The sequence below is a fragment of the Leopardus geoffroyi genome, chromosome A2 (assembly GCF_018350155.1).
Source record: "Leopardus geoffroyi isolate Oge1 chromosome A2, O.geoffroyi_Oge1_pat1.0, whole genome shotgun sequence".
NCBI lineage: Eukaryota > Metazoa > Chordata > Mammalia > Carnivora > Felidae > Leopardus > Leopardus geoffroyi.
In genome coordinates this window covers 14,051,974-14,068,305 of record NC_059331.1, presented here as the reverse complement: position 1 = coordinate 14,068,305, position 16,332 = coordinate 14,051,974, and the positions used below count along the sequence as shown (strand labels likewise).

The 16,332-nt window shown below is 51.8% G+C and overlaps 1 protein-coding gene across 2 annotated transcripts in view; it reads right to left on the bottom strand.

The window, feature by feature from the left end:
- The window catches only part of UPF1 (UPF1 RNA helicase and ATPase), a 39,094-nt gene that overhangs the window by 7,736 nt on the left and 15,026 nt on the right, over positions 1-16,332 (bottom strand). The window contains exons 2-17 of one of the 2 annotated variants that reach the window (XM_045496733.1): positions 15,560-15,702; positions 13,856-13,945; positions 11,179-11,346; positions 10,646-10,826; positions 8,791-8,952; positions 8,056-8,140; positions 7,769-7,867; positions 7,189-7,297; positions 6,860-7,019; positions 6,625-6,743; positions 5,744-5,908; positions 5,528-5,642; positions 4,893-5,036; positions 4,010-4,223; positions 1,164-1,281; positions 342-498 (exon numbers count right to left, since the gene is read on the bottom strand). In XM_045496733.1, the coding sequence (XP_045352689.1) occupies positions 342-498; positions 1,164-1,281; positions 4,010-4,223; positions 4,893-5,036; positions 5,528-5,642; positions 5,744-5,908; positions 6,625-6,743; positions 6,860-7,019; positions 7,189-7,297; positions 7,769-7,867; positions 8,056-8,140; positions 8,791-8,952; positions 10,646-10,826; positions 11,179-11,346; positions 13,856-13,945; positions 15,560-15,702 (2,229 nt within the window). Of the gene's footprint in view, positions 1-341; positions 499-1,163; positions 1,282-4,009; positions 4,224-4,892; positions 5,037-5,527; positions 5,643-5,743; positions 5,909-6,624; positions 6,744-6,859; positions 7,020-7,188; positions 7,298-7,768; positions 7,868-8,022; positions 8,141-8,790; positions 8,953-10,645; positions 10,827-11,178; positions 11,347-13,855; positions 13,946-15,559; positions 15,703-16,332 lie in introns of both variants that reach the window. The other variant, XM_045496732.1, reaches the window with a different exon arrangement.

The following is a 16,332-nucleotide window of genomic DNA, read 5'->3' as shown; positions in this document are numbered from 1 at the left end:
AACAGAAGAGAGACTGCTGGTCTTACTTTGCATTTTAGTTCACTTCCACATAGGAAAATAATTATCTTGTCCTGTATTCTGGAGGTTGTATCCAGGAGCTGACACAACAGTGAACAGCATTTTCACGACTATGTAATATCCACTGTAAGGCTAATGCTAACAACTACACTACAGTGTTCAACCTGGGATTATTTTAAGTTTTGCTCTGAAAACTATCCTGAGAATAACCTGAGGGAACCTGGCGCCTTCACAAAACTACGCCAGTTCACACTCCCGGGCCAGGAGATCAGGTCAAGGTCAGCTCCTATGTGGGGACCCAACAGACCCGATCAGGTGTGCACCTGGTACAGCTTGGTGTGCAAGGAGCCGCTGAACTGCATGTACTGCACCAGGTAGGAGCGCTGGCCCTCATAGGGTGTGATGATGCCGATCTGGTCAGGCTTGGCACCCGCCTTTAGCAGCTTCGTGGTGATCTTCTCCACATTTGCAGCTTCCGTCCTACGAAAATTAGCCTTTCAGTTCCTGGGCTGTACCGGTGGGCTCCTGAGGCTGTGGGAGGTATGGGGACAAGTCCCACCTCCAGGGTGGCCCCGTGAAGGCCCTGTCCGGTGCACATCATTTACCAAGGGAGTCACAAGGGGAGAGAAAAGGCTCACACGTGGGCTTAGAAATATTTGCTCAACAGGGGTGCCTGGGTGGCTCAGTCAAGCACCCGACTCTTGATTTCCGCCCAGGTCATGATCTCAGTTTGTGGGCTCGAGCCCCTTGTAGGGCTCTGCGTGAAAAGTGCAGAGCCTGCTTGGGATTCTTTCTCTCCTATCTCTCTGCCCCTCCCCTGCTTGTGCACACTCTCTTTCAAAATAAACAGATGTTAAAAAATGAAATTACACTTGATCTTAGCCAAAAGGCCGAGAGATGATAAAAAATAAAATTATACAGTTCTTTAAAAGAAAAAAAGGAAGATCTGCTCAATAGAAAAAATACATACTGAAAGTGCAAGATGGAAATAAGATGTTGGTGTAGGTGTCCAAACAGGAGGAGGACAAGGAGGGCAAGGGCAAGTTTTAGCACTGCGTTAAGAAATGAACACATTAGCAAGTGGTGAGTGGCCACGTGCCAAGCTACCAACGAAGCTTGTAAACGCCACAGTTGAGTCTGCTTACCTGTTAAGGTAGGAGGTGCCTGAGCTGGCGATCTCCTCTTGGCCCTGGGTCACGTAGAAGAACATTGGCTTATCAGGTTGGGGCCACTGGAAGTCAAACCCCTTCTTCACTCGATCCGCTGTCATCAGGGAGGGAAGAGGCAACACTTCACATTAGAGAAAAAAGCCACAGCCAATCTGGACTGAGCACAAATGGAGCAACGCAGAGACTGTGACAGCACAGTCAGAGGTACATGATGGAGCAGGAAGCAGCAGCCCCAGGCAGGAGCTCCGGGTCCGTGGGACCCTGGGGAGGCCATCAGAGTGGGTCGGGTCCACTGCCCCCAAACACCCAGAATGCAGTGAAGCCATGCATACCAACACCCAGCTGCCTGATGCACAAAGCCAGCTTACCCACTGAACAGATCTCACTGGTTGGTGCTTTCTGTGGCCTGTTTAAGAAACCTCTGCCTACTTCAGGGCCACAAAAATATTATTGTCATCTGGGAGCTTCACTGCAGTGCCTTAAAGGATTCATAAGCCCCTACAATGGGCCTCTGTGGATGGATGACACGGTCGAGTCCACCTCATCCCGTCACAGACCAAGGTCTATGATGGTGAGTCTGCCTCCAGACTCTGCCTTGGGCGCTATGTCCACAGTATCCTGGCAACTGCAGTTTTGTAGTAACTTGTGACATCTGATAGTGTAAGCCAGCGCCTTCACTGTGATCTTCACGTTCACCTTGGCCATTCTGGGTCCTAAACATTTCCTTTTAATCTTAAAAACTGGCTTGTCCGTTCATATACCCCACCCATCCCTTTGGGAACTTTGGAGCTGCATCTAGTCAACAGATCAGCATGAGAAAAATGTTACTTTGGCATCCAAACAGCCTAAGATCAATGACCCCCTTTGTGTCAAGCTGAGAAAGTGACCACATCCATCTTTATCATTCTAGCAAGGGCAGGAGCCAACTGGCTAGCTTGGTGGCTCATTAGCCCAGGGGCTGCTGGCAAACATTTAACCACCGAGGGTGGTGGGGGCAGGGGCCACTCCATAGCACCTGCCAATCTTAGTGCAAATGCTCCTGCCACAGCTGATGTCAGGCCACTCCAAGAATGGGTCTGGGCTGGTGCCAGCACTGCCCTAGATAGGGATCACCTCAGGGCCCAACGGGGCTCCTGGAAGATGGTCAGGTTGTGTTTTGGGTTCAGAAGCTAATCACACAAGAGTGTTCACTCAGTGGAAACTCGCTAAGCTAGGCACTTAGGATTTGGGCACTTCTTTACACTTCAATGAAGAAGTTAAAAACATGAACATTACTGGGTGCTGACTACGTGCTGGGCACAGAGGACACAGCAGGGAACCACCACTCCCACTCCCTCTAACCCCACAAAGCCAATGCCACGGAAGGAGGCAGAGCAGGGCTGGCAAGGGTCTGAATGAGAGCTAAGTGATGGCTCTCCCAGCTACTGTCAAATTGCAAACAAGCTCCATTTGGCCTGGCCTTTCCTAGCCCCACCACCCAATGGACCAGTGATGTTCTAAGTCTCACGCTGATGGTAGTAATAACAGCACCATCAACTCCCAGGGCTGCACTGTGCAGTGGCTGCACGGCCCTGGTCAGGTGTGCGCTTTCGGCCTCCACCTCACCCACACAGCAGGCCAGACAAGGCCGACGTGGCAGGCTGCGGCATTAACCAGACATTAAGAACACCAGTCTCAGGGCCCATTTACATCCTGAAAAGGTGAGGAATGCAAACAGCTCCCAATTCCATGGGTTGTATCTACTGACATTTACTGTATTTTGAAACCTAGAAATATAAAATACAAATTCCTTTAAACACATTAGCAAAAATATTTTTAACGGAAAGTAGTATGTCCTGCTAATATTATCTCTGAGGTTTTGCTACTCAGTTCACAATTTAGCTGACTCTGCTTCCGTACTCAGTCTCCCGTGAGCCCTTGCAGTAGGGCGATCAGGCCTCACAGATGCATGCAGCTGGGAAAGGGAAGAGTGTCTCAGAACTTTCTCCACAACTGTGGAGTTCTGCAAGATTCCACACCAAAGCTGGACAGGAGGTTACCCTGCAGAATGGTGACAAGAGAGCCTTTCTCCTCTGCCGTGCCCTCGGGATGGCCTTTGACTTTGTAACACCCCTGCTGGCTGTCAAATGGGAAGTACTTGCTCACCCAGTCAAGCAGAGCTCCTAAAGATTTACGGTCTTCACAGACACTTGTCACCACCACAGATCTCATCAGAAAAGCTTCTCAGCATTGAGAAGACTTGGTCAGCTCAGGACAGGGACAGGAGATTTCCAAAACTCTGATTTTCATTTGAACCCTCAGGTTTTATCACTGGTGGCAAATACTGTCAACTGTTTTCCTTGAAGCCACAGGCTGGCCGGCAGCACTGTCCCCACTCAGGCTGAGGCACCAGCCAGCCCTCCAGGGTTGCTCCTGCACCCTCAGCACCAGTGCCAGCACGGTAAAAGGGCACGTGACGCCTCAGTGGTACTATGAGAGTAGTTCGGACTTCAGTGCCGTGAGCTCCTGGGGCCTGGGCTTTGAGAACCTCAACAGGGCAAGGAGTTAGAGGGGCCGTCAGCTCTGCCATCTCCGGTTCTGCCTGCTGTGTGATAAGCCCCCGGGTGTGAACTCTCAGACAGTGACTGCATTCTGCAAGGACATGAGCTCCCCTCGCCCACACCCCAAGGACATCCCATACTCCAGAGTGGACGACATCCTGTCCCTCTGACCACTGTGCCTCTCTGAGGTGCCCCCTACACACAAGCGATCAGCACATAAGGCCGGGTAGGCAGTGACAACAGGTTTCGTCACCCCAGGCCCCACTGTGGGCTGAGCACTACCTGCGGTGACGCCGTTCTGAAGAGAGCCCTCGTAGAAGATGTTGGACGGGAAGGCACTGAGCGCCGGGTGCATCCGATACTGGACCTGGAGGCGGATGGGACGGATGCCCAGCACTACCAGGCGCTCGAAGAGCGACTGGGACAGTCCAGCCTTGGCGGCCTTCTTGCACATCACCACAGGGCCCAGCTGGCAGTGGTCGCCCACGAGGATGAGCTGTGGCGAGAAGCCCACACAGGTGAGGAGCTCAAGTACGAAACCGCCTAGACACCCACTCACGGGGTACTGAGGGGCCCTGAGGGGCCCTGAGACACAACCACCCAGCTGCGCGAATTCAAGCAGTACCATCTGACCAGGCGCCAGAAAACCTGCCGCCACATACAGGTATCCAGGCTTTCCCAAAAAGGTTCGTGTTATGCCACCTCTCTTTCACAAAAGACCACATTAGTATGGTAATGGCTTTTCCTGTAAAAGCACAAATCCTCTGCCAATTTATTTTGGTTGTCAAAAACAGGAACTAACACAGGCCTTTTGTAAAAGCAGAATGGTATAATGCGAATTTTTGGAAAGCAGGGATGTTCTTCACTTTATCCCATTTTGGCTTATGAGAGGCTTCAAGGGAAATCTTTACTCTTGGACGGTGGGGGAGACCTGTATATGAGACACACAGACATGCACTTGGACCCAAAGAGCTCTCTGTGTCACCCATCTTTCCAAGAACCCCTCAGTGGACCCTCCATGCATCCCTCTGCTCTGCCAGGACATCACATGGCATTACAGAACATTACCAAAAATGAACCTCCAGCACTGAAATTTACATGAAACCGAACAAGAGAATACCCACTGGTTTTCAAACAGGACTACAGCGAACGTGACATGGCCCACCTGCTTGGCGCCAAGAACCACAGGGACCATGCACTCTGGTTCGGTGGCCTGGGTGCTCTCGTCAATTAAGATGGAGCGGAACTGCATCTTGGCGAGCCTCGGGTCCCCTGCACCCACACACGTGCAGCAGATGACATCTGCATTCTGGAAATGAGAGCAGGCGAGGTCTCAGGGCATGGTAAATGTTGCCAGGCCCCAAAGGGCAGAAGGGACAGGACACAGACCACCCCCAACCCTGACACCTATGGCAACAGGCTGTCCCACCCAAACAATCTCTAGGTCTAGGCTGCAGGAACACTAACTTTTGAGATCCTAAGTTGGTGAACGTCATCAGAATAACCCCTCAGCATAGAAATGGTTCTGTGCCTCAAGACAGCCCCTGAGAGGCAATGCAGAGCCAGGGAAACCTTAGTTTGTTAAAAAAGAGCAGGAGAGTGTTGCAGACCCACCTCCCGGCCAAGGTGCACAACCACAGTGAAGGTAAATACGGGAGGTATGGAAGTTCTTTCTCAAAAGCAAAAAAAAAAAAACAAAAACAAAAAACCTGACCTAGAGATGCCATCCTATGCTTGGCAAACTCAAACAGTTCCCACAGCCAAACCTAACACGACACCACCCCACAGGTAAGAGCTCACCATGAGCAGCTCCCGCTCGGCGGTGCGCTTCAGGGCCCGGTACCGCTTCTCATCAGCAGAGGACAGCTCCCCAGTCTCATCCTTCAGCTGCTGCAGCTTCTGTAGCTCTGGCATGCTGGAGGCACAGCAACACGTGAGCGGGCACAGGAGGCAGGCGCTGCCAGGGCCCGCACGCGGGAGAAGCACCACGCTCGAGGCAGGCGGCTCAACACCCACCTATCCATGTTCCTGATCTGGTTGTGCAGGGCCAGGAATGACACCGGGGAATCAATGGCCTCACGGCTCTTCGCGCAGAGCCGCACGACTTTCAGCCCAGTCTGGTGGATCTTCTCAGTCAGCTGATCCACAGCTATGTTACTCGGAGCACAGACGAGCACAGGCCTTCAACACAACGTGAACAGACGTCTCAGGACTCGCCCAGAGGAAATTCAGGAAACGCTAACTGCCAGCACTGGTGTTCTGAATCACAGGTAGTGGAACCCGCTCGCAATCTAAGACTAACGCCAGGAGTGAACAAAGCTGAAGGAGCTATAAAACCCAACTAGTCTGTGGAGCTTCCTGTATCCACCTGGTTTCTACACTTCTCTCGCGCAGCAGTGCTACTGGGTCCCGCATCCTCACCCTCCCGTCTGCACCGTAAAGACTTTCAAAGCCCCTCGAAGCACACAGGCACAAAACTCAGGATACGTCAACCCATCCACCGCCTTTACCAGAGCAGCAGGCTTTCTTATTTTTTTTTTTTTTTTTTTTTTTTTTTTTAAATTTTTTTTTCAACATTTATTTATTTTTGGGACAGAGAGAGACAGAGCATGAACGGGGGAGGGGCAGAGAGAGAGGGAGACACAGAATCGGAAACAGGCTCCAGGCTCTGAGCCATCAGCCCAGAGCCTGACGCGGGGCTCGAACTCACGGGCCGCGAGATCGTGACCTGGCTGAAGTCGGACGCTTAACCGACTGCGCCACCCAGGCGCCCCCAGGCTTTCTTATTAAAAGCAACCATAAAGGCCAGACCTCATACAAATAACATAAAAAATAGCCCCCAGGCAGCCTAGCAGACAGGCCTCCCTCTTTCCACCTCGGACCGTGCTGAGCCCTACCCGTTGCCCTGCCGAGCCAGGTGGTAGACGATGGTGGCAGAGGTCACGGTCTTCCCCGTGCCTGGTGGCCCCTGAATCAGGCTCAGTGGTCTCTGCAGCACAGTCTTCACAGCATAAACCTTCAGATACAAGCAGTTTTTAGGCTGCAGCCGCCCCCGCCGAGTGGAGGGCCACCCACCCAGCAGGCTCTGCCAGCCAGGCCAGGCCCCTTCCACCCCCCTGAAAAAGTGAGAACCTGAGAGTGGTTGAGGTCTGGGAGCCCCTGTGCCGTGAAGCGTTTCGGCAGCTGGCACTTGATGATCACATCCTCCACCTCGTGGCCGAGCAGTTTGTGGTAGATGTAGCCTGACACGGAGGTCTCATCCACAGCAAACGTTTTCAAAGCGCTCTGCATCCTGGAAGGAAAGCTCAGGGTCAGCAACACGCACGACCCAGACGGGTGAAGTCTTGCCCTCTGGGATGCAGAGAATCATCCAGGTGCTGAAGGCAGTGCCTGCGCCAACAGCAAGTGACTGACTGCACAGCAGGTGGCAGGTGCGCCCACAGGGGGCGAGGTGGACATACCTATCAAATGAGGTTGACTTCCACACGAAATCCACCTGGAAGTTGTGAGTCACCTCCACAGGGGCGCCCACACTGCTCCGAAGCTCAATGGCGATCTCATCGCCATAATCTGTGCCACTGAGTTAAGTTTCATCTTTGTCAAAAGCCGGGTTTACCTTTCCGAGGAGACTTTTCATTAGGCTACTGAGGAGAGAGCCCCCTCCTCTGCACCAAACAGAGAAGGCCAGCCTGCCCCAGGCGCTCACGGACAGACGCCGCCGTGTCTGGGCTCACTACAGCCAGCTCCCGCACCCTCCCTGGGCGCACTGGGGCAGTGCAGGCACGGAGCGGCCCCACCCCGGCTACGCTTCTGAAGGAACTTCCACAGAGCCCTGGGGTGCAGAGCTGGGAGCACCCTGGCCTCAGGCAAAGCCGCTCTTTGACCGGTGTGAAACAGACCGCACGCCCTCAGTACAACTGAAGAAAGGGCTCAGCGGCAAACTCCCCTCAAAGGGGCACCTCCAGCCATGGCCGCCCAAGACGCCCTTTCTTCCATCTGCGGCGCTCAGGACAAGCTCGCCTTTCTTTACTCAAAGGATACTATCAGGGACCTTGATGACGTGGCCGATCCCTTTCCACAGGGGTGCCAGATCCCCTTTGTATCTCAGGCATATCTCATCTCCCTGCATGAGCCGCATGTCTTCCAGAAAAAAGACAACAAGAAAGTTAGCGTTTTCAACATGTGCCGAGGCTGCCACCATGAAGAGTTTAAACAAATTAAGGGACACTTTACAAGGGAGAAACTAGGAATTTTATGCTACTTATGGTCACAAATATTTTAAAACTTAAAATCACCTCTTAACCAAATTATGACTAAATCCTCATTACCAGAGTCAGTCTTGGGCAAAGTGAAGTAGGCGATTCTCTTCTTGTTAAGGCCCAGGTCCCACCTGACCGTGATGTTATCTTGAGTCTGAGCACATGAAAGATAAGACCCCTGTTAGCCTGAGACACAGACACAGGCCTGGACTCCTCGTGTCTGGGTTTCCACACGTGTGTGCCCTATGGCAACCTTACGAGCCATGACGTCGGGGTACAGTGAGCAGCACCCAACAGCCTGAAACACCGACAAGGGCATATCCAGAAGAGAAGCCATTAGGACCCCCAGAACCCACTCAAGTTGACCAGGAGACCCCCACACGATGTCTGCTCTTGGAGGCGGCTTCTCTGTGAGCTGCAGAGGGAGAAGGAGGCTGACAGCTGATCCTCGGAGCTCCCACTTCCTATGTGTTCTTCGTGGAACTGGTACAAGGAGCGCCCTCAGCGTGCCATGGCTCCTCGGGTCCGACTCTTGTAGCTGTGGGCAAAGGCTGCGAACCCAACTGTGAGGGATTTTTGTTGGATTTTAAATCAGAAAACACTCAGGCCGGTGTTTAGCTCAGAGTGACCGGGCGTCTGCCCGAGGGTCACGCCCTCGCCTGCCCTCAATCCACCGTTCTGTCTCTCGGGGCACTGTGCCTCAGCCCGCGTCAGCGTCCGCAGTTTGCAGAGGAAACTGCCCTCCCCAGACCTTAGGAGAGACGCTGTGTTAGAACGACCGAAACCCTCCTGCACACACATCACCTGGGACTCTTTCAGTTTCTTATCGTAGTCGGCCTCCAGCTTGACCAGAGGGCCGAATATGTTCTGGTACTGGTAGGCGTCCTCGTACCGCAAGAGGACGTGCTGCGGCTCCTCATCCACACCGGGCTTCTCCAGATCCTCCAAGGTGGCAGAAGGATTTTCCTACAACACAAGCGCCACACCATGTTCTTGCCCATTTTCACCGACATACGACAGGAACTACACACGAGCTCACTAGTCACCGGAAGAACAGAGCATATCCATCACCTCTCAGAATGAGTCGACGTTGGCCTGACGCAGAGAAGGGCACCGGCAGTCAGTGGTGTCCACCCCACAAGGAGAGCCCTCGTGTGAGGAAGTGTATGTGGCACAGGGAGGCAGACGCTGGCCCGGGTCTTTGCTCAAACTTCAGCCATTGCTCCTAACCCTCCTCTGCCCAGGGCTACACCACCAGGGCGAATATTGGCAATGACACCCCAAGTACACAGCCTGACGCACCTATACCATCAAATGGCCGCATCCTCCAACCAATGCCTAGCCCCTGAACTAGGAGAGAGAATACTTCTTTTGGGGTACAAGGAAGACCACTAGTTCCCTGGGTGTGTAAACAAAAGGGGAGCACCCCCCCCATTCTTTCTGACCCTGTGCTGCACCGACAGGGGTGACACACTCTTCCCTGGCCGGGACAGGACAGTATCTGGGCTGTGGGGATATAAACAGGAAACGTTTATAAATCTGGCAATCTGAAAATCGAAGCAGAAAGGTACCCTGCTAGATGACACTGCAGAAATACTCTGACTTGCACTCAAAAATAAATTCACATTTAAGATTTCGGATTAGGGGCACCTGGGCGGCTCAGTCAGTTAAGTGTTCGACTTCAGCTCACGTCATGATCTCATGGTTCATGAGTTTGAGCCCCGCATCGGGCTCTGTGCTGTCAGTGCAGAGCCTGCTTCGGACCATCTGTCTCCCTCTCTCTCTGCCCCTCCCTCCCCTCATAAAAATAAATAAAAAACATTAAAAAAAGAAAAAGATTTTGGATTATATATGGGCTCCTGGGTGGCTCAGTCAGTGGAGTGTCCGACTTCGCCTCAGGTCATGATCTTCCAGTTCGTGAGTTCGAACCCCACATCAGGCTCCGTGCTGGCAGCTCAGAGCCTGGAGCCTGCTTCAGATTCTGTGTCTCCCTTTCTCTCTGCCCCTCTGCCACTCACGCTCTCTCTCAAAACTAAATAAACATTAAAAAAATTTTTCAGATTATACAGGTACCTAATTAAAATTTCTAGCCCAGTTACTGAAATTTTATCATAAAAGCTGCCAGAAGCAGAGAAGGGCTTCCCTTGGGAAGGAGAGCTGTTGGGCGGGGCAGGCACCCCACCACGCAATATGGAAGCCCCTCCCCTTCACTCCACCAGCTGCCATAGGCCCTGCCTCTCTGACCTTTGTGACCTGGACCCTTTCCCCCTGAACATTCACCCCTGGCCTGGTGTCAGCCACGGCTGACACATCACAGGCCCCACGAGGTTGTACAGCATCCTCACAGTCCTGTTTCCCCAGGCCCAGGGTCCTCCCAGCAGGTCCATCCACAGACAGTTCTGGTCCTCCTCCCTCCCACTACCCACCCTCACCCTCTCCCACCCTCTTTCCCTCTGCGAGAAATTCCAACAACCGGAGCTGTCCTTCCCCACAGGCCTGGCAGGAGGTGGCCATGGGCTTCTACCAAGGGGCCACTCAAGTACACAGGGCAGTCTCTCCTGAGCTCCTTCCAGAATCTCCTGTTTTGAACACACTCCCAGCAGCTCCCCCTGGACCAGAAATGTGCCGAGGCAGATTTGCATTCTCAGCAGGCCCTTACCTTCCAGAGCTCCTCCAGCTTGTTGATCTGCTGAGCAGTGATCTGCCGGGCCCGCAGCTGCTCCTGCTCAGAAGGGATCTTGACCAGCCAAGAGAGGAAGCAGCGGTCCTGGATCAGGGGCTGCCACTGGGAGCTGTCCCAGTTGATGTCCTTGAGGCTGCTCTGACTGGCGCAGGGCTGCCTACAGAAACACCGTGGGCAGGGAGAGCCCAGGTGAGGATGACCTCTGCCCCCAAGGCTTACTTTTCACCCCAAAATGATGTTCCCTACGTTTTATTATGTGATCACATTACCTTTAAATTGTTAGTAATACATTGCCTTTCCCCATGCACTTGAGCTCTGAACTCTTAGAACACCGCTTTTACACAAGTGTTTTCATGACTTCACCACCACCCGCCCCAGAAGAGTTCCTCAACGTACTCAGTTCTGACTAGCCCCTCCCCCCCAAATGTGCTCACACCTCTCCCTTGGGCAGAATAGGGCCGGCTGGCGCCGAATGCCCCGCCCCCTCCAAATCAGGGCCCCGCCCTCACCTGCACAGGAGCACCACTACGGAGTCCGCTTTGGCAGGGATGAAGCCGAGGAGGAAGACATTGCGGCAGCCACAGTTGTAACACTCCAGAACTGTCTCCCCCAGGGGCCCATCCTTGTGCAGAGTCACCTCTTTGCATTTTGCCCTCACGAGGTGATTTACAATGTGGCTGAAACCAGGAAATGATAAATAGTTAACACCCAAAGTTTGGCTTTTCACCACTTCCAATTTTCAAGCCCCCCGTTAAAAGTTCCGGTACCGTTCACAGTCCATTAGCAGGGGCGGTCACACCTCATCCATCTGGCATCCCAGGGGACCAGCCCGCCCCTGAACTGGCTCCCCGCTGAGCGTAAAAATCAATCCGACTTGAACAGCCTTTAAGGAAAACTTTCCTAACACGTTTCACATAGTTCCTGCTTCTTTTTTTTAGTTCCTGCTTTCTGAAATCCTACGTATGGGGCCTGACTGAACATATCACTGAGGCCAAGACTGCTGTCCCGGAGAAGCAGGAGGTTTTGCCCCTTCCACCACTCCTCTCTGTTTGCAGAGGCTTCTCGGTGTAGCCTCTTCTGGCCGCTGTGCCTGCTTCCAGGAGCAACAGCCCCTCCTAATTTGCTGCAGGCCAGGAAACTCGATAACCAAACATATTAGAAACCTGAGGACAGTAAAAAACATGGAGCAGCAGGGCCCAGGGCTACTCTCAGGAAGCACGGGGCCGGCTCTGAACTCTCTGAAAGCGGCTTGTCTCGCTCTTTCCTTGCTCTTTCCTTACTGCCGCGTGGCCTTCCCATTTCCGGGACAGAGCTCGCTTACACCCGGGGCTTGCAAACTCCACCCTAAGACAAGTCAGCCTTGCTTGGGGTCCAACAAGTGGTGCTTGGCTCTGCCTTGGGCTCTCCCAGCTACCTGAACGCCTGTCAGACACTGAGCACTGAGCAGGCCTGCTGGGCTTCCAGCCTGCCTTGCTGCTGCCGCCCTCCCTTCACCTCCGGGGAAACCCCTTCTGTTGCAAGCTTCAGCTGACATCCTAACCCTCTCTGGACCCATGAAGCTAGTCAGATTATCCAACCAACCGTCACCGCTCTCAGCATCCACTTTTCTGAAGCTGTCACACACAACTGGGCATTTTACCAGACTCTGATTTCCTCTTTTCTGCACCCACCTCATCCCACCTACACTGGAAGCTCCCTGAAGGCAGTGGCTGCCCCATTATCTTTATAATCTGGCCTCATGCAAACATGCAGTGCTGGCTGACAGAGTCTGTTTTCTCTTAGAGGCCTTTCACTCACTTCCCTGATCTTGGCTCTGCTGACCGGAAGCTGGGGTTGCCAGCTAAGTTTTATTTAATTGCTTTTCCTGCAGGAGAGGAACTAATGCAATCACAGTAATGCTGAAATTACCCAGAACATTCTGAAAATGGGACATGATACTGGTTTCCCTGAAGATGCTTCTCCTTTCAAATCTTTAAAATTAAATACCATGGGGCGCCTGAGGGGCTCAGGTGCTTAAGCATCTGATTCTTGATTCAGCTCAGGTTATGATCTCACGGTTTGTGATATCGAGCCCAGAGTAAGGGCTCTGTGTTGACAGCATGGAGCCTGCTTGATATTCTCATTCTCATTCTTTCTCTCTCTCTCTCTCTCTCTCTCCCTCCCTCCCCTCCTCTTGTGCTCACTCTCTCAAAATAAATGGAACATTTTAATTTTTAAAAAATTAAGCATCAGTCCCCTTTTTTGCCTCACTCAGAACCTCACAGTTCGCACTGCTCACTGAGACACGAGATCTGTCCACTGTCCTCAGGCAGTACGAGATGGTGAGGCCTGGCCTACAGCTGTTGAAGACACAGGAAGAGTGGGGGCTCTGCGCAAATAAACTTTCCTATGGGGTTTCGCCACTTTATGTCTCTAAAACACGGATCCCAGAAAATGCTGCTTTCTTGCCGAAGACCAGGCGCCATTTCCCACAAGACTCTGCTCTGCTTCTCTATGACAGAGGAGTGAGCTATCACACATGATGGCAGCCTCTGGAGAAGCCACTAGGACTGGACCCTCACTGGTGGTAGGGACCAAGGAGCCCCTTCACTAGAACTAGACAAACAGACTGGACTCTCCCTGGAATCCAAGCACCAGCACAAAACTGGTCTCACCCCAAATACAAAACAAGAGACCCAGTCACAGCTGCTGCTGATCAACAGCAGGAAGGGAAGCCCAGAGACGACGGTCAAGTGAACTTAATTTAATCCGATGATTCAGGATCTGGCCCGTATTAGCCTCAGGACTGCTCCGATGAGCTAAGGCCAGAGGGAGCCTTCTCAGGAAGCGGCTCCCATGGATGCCCATTACTGTCTTGGGAACATCCTCCCCAGGCACCCAGTAATGAAGACAAACGGGCGTGCCAGGAGCTCATCTTGCAGAAAAATATAAATAAAAACTGGGAATGAGAATTAAGCCAACCCTACTTGCATAATAAAAAGAACCACAGAGAATAAATCAAGGGTAAATACATTAAGGCATTCACACACCACCATCTGTTTCAAGTTAAACCAGTCACAGAGGAGGGAAAAAACCAGGTTTGTTAGCGTGATTTTATATTGTGCTTTTGCTTCAACATTTCCATAATTTACACACAAATCTGAGCACAGCACTGATTAAAGACACATGCGCGGTTTGATTATCTACCTGCCAGAAGTATTTCCACGTCCATTACAGAACCACTTCTTGCTGGTATTACAGTAAACCACGCAAGCAGGATCGTGTATTCCGCAGTAACTAAAAAAGTCAAAACATCAACAGTTAAAGCTGGAAGGTCTTTCTCTGGTTTTAATTTGGCAGGATGTAAAATTCTTTCCTCTTACAACATTTTTAAATTTTTCATTAAACACATACTCAAACCCAACGATCCCACTAGCAAAATCCAATCAGTTAACTGCAGAGGCTTCTTGACCCTGCAAATGCAGGGAAAGGGTTCAGGGTGCTGGGGAGCTTCCTCAGAGAGGCCCTAGACAACAGCAAAGCCCCTTCCAGGTGAGGGGTGAGAACTGTGGAAAGTGCCAGGTGAGCCCAACAATGGAGGTCTGACACCCCAAAGCAACCCCCTGTCACTCCTTTTGGCCTGAAGTTTCCAGAACTGTGACTTAAAAGAACGGAAGTCAGCATCCCTGGCTCTGGGCACACAGAAGAGTAAGCTGTAACCACACCACGTTCACAAGGCACTTCACATCCCAGCAGAGGGCGCCATGCTCCTGGGAACGCTCAGCTCAGCCCCAGCAGCAGAGAGTCTCAGGGCGCAGACTGAGCTCAAGCTTGCAAGGAGCACCTCAGGAGAGCCCCCAGCCTCATTCTTCTGAAAATCAACACATCAAAAACAAAAACTGGCTCACCACAGAGTCCTCTGTGTGTATGAAGCCAAGACTCAGTCTCAAACTGAATGTGGGTCAGCCAAGAACCTTCCCTGCAACACCCCACACCTTGGGGACAGCTGGGAAGGTGAGGGGGTGTGCAAACTTTAACCACCTGCAGCTTTACCGGAACCACTTCACTGTCAAATGTGTAGGTAATGGGAACACTGACACATCACTAACACGTACATAAAAACATTTGTAAACAAGAGTGGAAACAAGAGCCAAAATAAAGTTAAAAACAAAAAGCCAAAATAGTTACAAAAAAAAAAAAAAAAAAAAAAAAGTCTGTCCACAGAGCAGGGAAAAGAGCAGCACTATCCTGTGGTGGGCACAGACTCTGGGGGGGGCAATGTGCCCGAGAGGTGGGCAAGACTGAGCCGTGGCCCTGACTGGCCGGGTGCCCTGAGCAAGATCATTTCACCTCTTTTGGTCTCAATTTTCTTGCGTATGTGTAACAAAGCAAGAGTAAGTCCAAGCTTAAGGGTCAAAATGTAACAGATGGATCCTGCTCTAGATGAGAATTCCAAATTTGGTCAACAAACAGGTCTACCCACTGATTATTCAACTCCAATTTTGGGGGAATTTTGAACACATCAGAGAGGCAGATATTTTAAAGTATCCTATAATCAATCATCTCTTTGTAAGAGAAATTTTAGCTGCTGTTTGTTTACCCTCTAAACCTAAATGCTCACCAAATGTGAGGAATTCTTTTGAATGAGTGAGCGGAACAGGTACCAGGAACCACCTCAAGGCCTGAGAAGGGGAGTCTTTCCCCTACCCTCTAGGTGAATTAGGGGTGTCACAGTGTGCTGACCCCACCCTCCTGCTCCTGACTATGTATAGACAAATCTGAAGAATCTCCTTATTTCGTAATACCAAATGCCACAGTCCATTGGCTTAGATGGGCTTCTAAAGCCAGCAAACCCACTCAGAATGAAAAAGCTCTGCGGGATGAGTCTGAGACTCTGCCGTCGGCACTCACCTGCAGGCATGTACAGGGAGATCCTTCGTGTAATAGGTATCTTCTTCATCTTCTTCAAAGTTCAACTCGGCCAACAGCTGGCTGGTCTTGGCCACATTGTCATCCACAGCCCCGTTCTGCAGAATGCCCTCTGGTCCACCGACCTACAGCAGAATAGTACCATCACCACGCAAGGCTGCAGCTTTCAGGCCTTAGCCCAGGCACGTGACCTCTCCTCAAATGAGCAGCCATGGTGACCTTCCCACAAGTGCCGGCCTGCTCTCCACCTAAGACAGTTCAGCTTCTTCTGACTGGACTTTTTACACTCTCCCTATTAAACCCACCTGGACAAAAACAGGGTGTTGGTGACCTAGGTCATCCACCCTGCCTCCTGGATATCCAGGTCCAATCCCATCTGGTCACGGAGCCATGAGCAAACTGGATGCTGAGGAAAACACTTCGTTCCCATGACTGAGGGTCACAAGGAGCAGGATGACTTTTTACAAAGTTGTTGCAATCCCCTCTGGGGACAGTTGCACAGTGTCAGGACAGAGGGCCTGGAATGCCAGCAGAGTGATGGGTCCCACCAAAGCCTAAGCACCAGACGTAAAGGCTGTGTCCACTGGAGATGAGGGAGAGCAGTTTTCTCACTAGTCAACATACTTCCTCCACTGCCAGTGTCCCTCTCCAGAGGGCAGCCCTTCTTCCTTATGAATTAGTAGTTCAATGTTAGGATGACCTTCCAAACTCAGGCTACAATCTTACTACTTATATTACCTTTTATAAGTTACAAC